Source organism: Solanum dulcamara, chromosome 1 (genome assembly GCF_947179165.1).
Source record: "Solanum dulcamara chromosome 1, daSolDulc1.2, whole genome shotgun sequence".
Taxonomy (NCBI): Eukaryota; Viridiplantae; Streptophyta; class Magnoliopsida; order Solanales; family Solanaceae; genus Solanum; species Solanum dulcamara.
Genome location: NC_077237.1, coordinates 64448005 through 64453760, shown reverse-complemented (window position 1 = coordinate 64453760; position 5756 = coordinate 64448005). Strand labels below are relative to the sequence as shown.

The 5756-nt window shown below is 32.8% G+C and overlaps 1 protein-coding gene across 2 annotated transcripts; it reads left to right on the top strand.

Moving 5' to 3' along the window:
- Positions 1 to 552: 552 nt before the first annotated feature.
- Positions 553 to 2088, top strand: LOC129888436 (uncharacterized). 2 transcript variants are annotated; one of them, XM_055963419.1, is made up of 4 exons: positions 553 to 923; positions 1224 to 1305; positions 1601 to 1638; positions 1871 to 2088. In XM_055963419.1, the coding sequence occupies exons 1-4, from the start codon at positions 807 to 809 to the stop codon at positions 1874 to 1876; spliced, it is 243 nt and encodes an 80-aa protein (XP_055819394.1). In that variant the 5' UTR covers positions 553 to 806; the 3' UTR covers positions 1877 to 2088. The 2 variants fall into 2 exon arrangements, with proteins under 2 accessions (XP_055819394.1, XP_055819388.1); XM_055963413.1 differs by lacking the exon at positions 1871 to 2088 and having other exon boundaries at positions 1601 to 1852.
- Positions 2089 to 5756: the final 3668 nt, after the last annotated feature.

Genomic DNA, 5756 nt, shown 5'->3' with positions numbered 1-5756 from the left:
GGGTCTTTCGGAAACAGCCGTCCTACCTTGGTAGAAGTCAGGTCTGCGTACACTTTACCCTCCCCAGACCCCACGTGTGAGATTTCATTGGGTTGTTGTTGTTTGTTTGTATTATAAGTTATTTAAATATTGGAAAATATTAATGATAAGAAAAAAAGGTAAAAATAATAAATTATTTCTTCATTTTCAAACAAAATAAATAAAAATATATATCTATTTTTAATATTTACATCCTCATTTAATATGATGAAGATGCATAACTAGAGTCATCCAATAGGAAAGAAGTACTTCTTCATTCTTAATCAGATGTGTGTGGTTCGAGTTTTCTAGGTACAAAGTCGCTTTTGTTAAGGAGTTCTTTTATTCTAATGGGAGATTTTTTAGCGCAAATTCAAATTTAGTCGGACTCCAATATGAATACTGACCAAGATGAAAAAAAAACTAGAGCCACCCAATAAGAGTGCTACCTAATTTTCAATGTACTATGTATGTAAATTACCAAAGAAATCAATGCAAAGAACAATTATGAATGTCGGGGCCTAAAAAGCACAGGGAAAGAGATGTGGGGCTCTTTTATGAGGGAGGCATCTTTGTCAAGATTTTATGTATCTTGTCCTCTAAACATGTGGTTTGTATGTGCAATGTTTTTCACTCTTGCTGTAGCTAAAACTTAGGGGTAGCTTCGAAAGATGCAATTTCTCCATCTGTGTATACATTTCATTAATAAGAATTTTCATCTCAGACTTGAACAATTTGCCATTGACAGAATTCGTTAAGTTAGCTATTTCCATTGACAAAACCAATTGATGGCGTTGGTTACCTGGGCTAAGAAGGAGCTTTCTAGACTCAAACTCCAAAATAAGCCTAAGAGATTGACATTTCCTCAAACTTCCACTTCCACCAAATGTTTGCCACTTCCTCTGGTAAGTCACCAATAGATCTCTCTCTCACTTTTTTTTTGTTTTTTGTCTTTTGTTTTTGTTTTTAACAGTTGTGTCCAGGTTAGCTACACTCACTTTGAATATTTTAATGAGTATGAGTAAATCCTCTTTTACAATGAAATCCTTATATGGGATCATACTGCTACTAATTTTCTTGCTTTTGTCTTTCTTGGTTTAATGTGTTTGTGATCTTAGGAAAGTCAATAGACTTAATCTAAAAACTCACATAAAAGTAGCATAATATAAAGATTTGAGTTGTTTGGTTTTGGTGATGAAATGCAGATCCAGGAAGTGGTGTTAGATGCAGATCTAAGATGTGCCAACTGCCAAAACAGAATTTCTAGAGTAATTTCAAATGTTGAAGGTGAGCTGTGAGTATATTTTGCAGGTCTTCGAACATAAACAATGTGATATTTGAAGTAAAAAAAGAGTAGTATTTGATGTTGAAATTGTGTGTAGATATGTATTTAACTAGAAAAGAAGTTTAAATTTTTTGAGTAAAAAAAAATTACTTGAGAATTCAAATTTGAGAAACTCATCTTCAAAATTTTCTTTAAAAAATCAAACAATGTTTTGAAAGGAGGCATATGACTTGATTTATATATAGCTAAGTTATAATCCTATATTGATCCAATTTAGCTTTCAACTGAATGTTGTAGATGTGGAGTCTATCGTGGTGCACGTACTAGAGAAGAAGGTGACTCTTATTTGCAAATCCACTAGTAAATGATGTTCTTTTCATCCAAACAAAACAATGTTGGAACAATTGAGGAACTCAACCATCAGATACAATGTCATATTACACAAACTGTTGCAATTTATGTACAAATGGCTGTGATCATTAATGTGTGTCTAGATCTACCTGTTTGTTGAAGAATTTCACCTTCTGAGAAAAAATTATTGACGTAATATCTGAAATTGTCATGCAGGAGTAATTACTTCCTGTTGATAAACGAAGAATCAACGATTTGTTGGGTTCCAAAGAATCAGGCGCCATGGAAACTTATAAATGCAAATCATGATGGTAATAAATTAGATGGAAAAAAAACTATAATAAAAAAACATAATATTATTATATGATTTGGCCAAGCGACCTATATATTATAAAACTAATATTGAAAAAGTATAAACATGTTGGGAGAAAATCTCCCCTTAAACAAAACTTTTTAATGACTACATTGTGAATGCTATTGTGTTTTTGGTATGACAAGAGATGTATTCAATTTAGTTTCAAACTTTTCTTCTAAGGGAAGAATAACAAAATCTGGAGAAGAGTTATATTTTCCTTTCATGAAAAGTAAAAACAATTATGGTAATACATTGACTTTCCTTCAAGAAAAAACTAAAAAATCAAATATGGTAAGAAAATCATGGCAAAATTCTAACAGATCTCCCCTTTTGAATGGATTTTCTTGACAAAATTTGATCTTTCTTCTTCACATGCACGATAATCTTCACAATACACGTAATTTTCATCGTTGCTGCTTGCCATAGTTAAAAATAAGGTTTAAAATATGCGTTAAAATAGTTTTAAAATATTTTTTTTTATTTTTAAAATTGCAGCAATAGGAATGTCGAAAAAATTGTTTAAATTTCTTATCCACATGTAGTTGGACAAAATTATCATCAAATTTCTTGTAAATTGATTTGAAGCCGCTTGAACCTGTCTTCAACCTTGTTCAACCATTAGATCATTGAACCATGTTGTAACACGCCAAAAGTTTCAAGTCTATATCAGATCAAGGAAAGTTGAGAAAAATATAAGTCTGCTAAATTTTTGGAATTTACGAGCAACATCTATGAACCGTAGATGGAACCACAGGATGAAGATGAGGATCATAGACTAACTTTAGAAGCAGAGATTTCAGCTTGAGTTTTACGAGTCCGGTCTACAAATCGTAAATTGATTTATGGACCGTAGATTAAGCTCGTAAACCAAGGCCTAAAACATGGATTTTTTGAGTTTTATGGACCATGTTTACAACCCGTAGTTGGAACTACAAATAATAAATAGGGCATGTAGATGAAAGTTCAGAATAATTTTACTCTGATTACTATGAACAGGGATTTACAATGCGTAGATGTAACCACAGACTGTAAATGGCCTTGTAGAATCCGCCGAACTCAGTTTTCTGTCAGGATCATTTTGGTTTGTTCCCTCTAGTGGTGACAAAGTGAGTTCACATTTTGATAACCCACCTATATTTTAATTGGTTGGGTGAGTGATTTTTTAGATGAGTAAAATATGGGTTTAAACTCATATTCAACCCATAGAAATATGGGTATTCATGGGTAAAATATGGGTAAACTATAAGCTAGCCAAATGGGTTAAGCTTCCAACTTTTATTTATTTAAAATTTATGATATCACCAAAAATATTGTAATTTCTCTTCTTTTTTATGTTCCTCATTCAAACTAATTATTCCCATCTATAATAAAAAAAAAAAAAAAATAAATAAAAAAAAAAATAATTAAAAATTGAAAATGTGAAGGTTTTGGCCCCTGGAGTCAGGTCTCAGTTCAAAAGTCGGGTTTTGAATTGGGAGTCGGGATCGAGTCTCAAATCAGGTATCAGGATTGGGTTACGGATACGTCATCGAGGTCGGGTGTGAGGTCAAAATCTTGATTTGAAGTTGAGACTAAAGTCAGTTGTCGAAATCGGGTCCCATATCGGTGTCGGGGTCTATTCGAATCCAGTTTGAATGTCGGATTGCAGATGAAAAGTCGAGGTTGGGTCTCAGATCAGGTGTCAGATTTGGATTTTGGATCGATCATCGAGATCGAATGTTGGGTTCTAATTTTAATTTGAAAGTTGAATCTCGTATTGAGTGTTGGGATGGGTCATGCTTTATGTATTGGGATCGAATTCTGATTTGGATGTCGGGCCTCGAGTCTAGGATTGGGGTCGGATCCCGAGTCAAAAATCAGGGGTCAGGTCCTAATTTAGAAGTCGGGTCTTGAATCTAGCTCGGAGTCGGGTCCCGCATCAAGTATCAGATTTAATTTTATGATACAATAAAATTAAATAAAATACTTTCCACATTTTTCATCCAAAAAAAGACTAAAATATTTTCTTCATATTGAATTTTAAAGTAGAGTAATATTTACTAATAAAAATATGGGTAAATATGGGCAAACTAGTATTTTACCCAACCCATTTTTGCCCATATAAAATATGGGTGGGTTGAATTATTACCCATTTTATGTTTACCCAGTTTCAACCCGACAAAATTTGACCAAACCCTCTCATTTTCCACCACTAGTTCCCACTCTTTTAACCCTTATACTATGACGTCTTGGCCTATCCTAAGTGGGATTAAGGAGGAGTTAGTTGACCAAACCTATGCATTCATGCTTAACACCTATAAAATCAGATTCTTCTCATTCAAGGTTCCTCTCAAATAAGACCTAGGGTTCTTCATCTTCAAGTCTTTGCTCAAGGTTGCAAGTTAGGGCTTCCATTCCAGGTATGTGAGATTTCATCCATGTGTATCCTTTCACCCATTGAATTCCAACGAAACCCTATTTGTTTTCAGTAATTGATTTACTACTGAAGTTAGGGTTCTTTTGCAAAGCATGATTCTTTGTTGGTTTCTCAATCTTCTTCATGAATAGTTTACTTAGGTGTTTCCATATGTTAAATTAGTATTTTATATGGTAATTTCATGAACCACCAGTATTCATATATTGCATGTCTCATATTATAAGTTTTCAAAATTTAAGATGCTTTAAGATAAAGTGTCTCTCAGTTATTATCAATTTTTTATCAGAAATTCATGAGCTACTAAGTTGTTATCAGTTTATCAATATAATTTAATATTTTAAGTCGCATTGCTTCGTTAGTTAATCAACATGTTTTCCTGTAACATCTCTCAAAATGCTCATAAGTGCCTTAAGAATGCCTTGGGAATAGGCCGCTCAAGCAATGCATCATCCTTAATCTTTTTGGAAAATTCAAGTTTGGAATATCGATTACGGGGTCAAAACCTGCGGGAAAATAGTTTCAGTTGATTTTTAGGACCCGTAGATCGAAAGATAGATTTCTCAAGAAACTGCACAAAACAGAAAGGTCCGCGACAAGTCCGCGTCATGGACCTGGCAAGAGTTTTCTGGCTGAGTTGAATTTTTAGTAAGGGCGCTTTAGACTTTTCCCAAATTGTTAGCTAATGAACCTAGATATTTTTAGAATCTAATTCAACTCTATAAATTAACCTAAACCTTTAATTCTATTCATTCTTCTACAATTCACCTACTCAAATATTTCTCTCTCTACAAAAGACTCTCAAGGACTCCATTGAAGACTTCAAGTAAATTTACTCAAACTCTCCATAAAAAATCTCAAGTTCTTCCAAATTATTTGGTCTTCTTACTTAAGGTATGTGCGTATTGATTCATGGATCCTTTCATCCATGAAGCCCAATCAATTTCTCAAGGTTTTCTATCAAATTAAAGTATGATATTTTATGAATTTTATGATCTCTATTCCTATTGCATAAATTATGATTCAAAGAATGATCATGAGTCTATTTTGATATAAATTGATGGTCATCACATTAAATTGAAGAGTTCTTCCATGAATTTTTCTATTTTGATCTCTAGGGTTCATGGTGTAAAATATAAGTATTTTCAATTATATACTTCCTAATGATATTATCTATATGAATTATGTATAGCTGATATAAAGTTTATGATCATGCATGTTTTCAAGTCAATTACATGATTTTCAAATCAATTGATCATGCATTCATGTATTACCCTAATTTCAAGTATAAGCTATGATCATGAATCTCCAAGTATGAATTATGTCTATGTAAG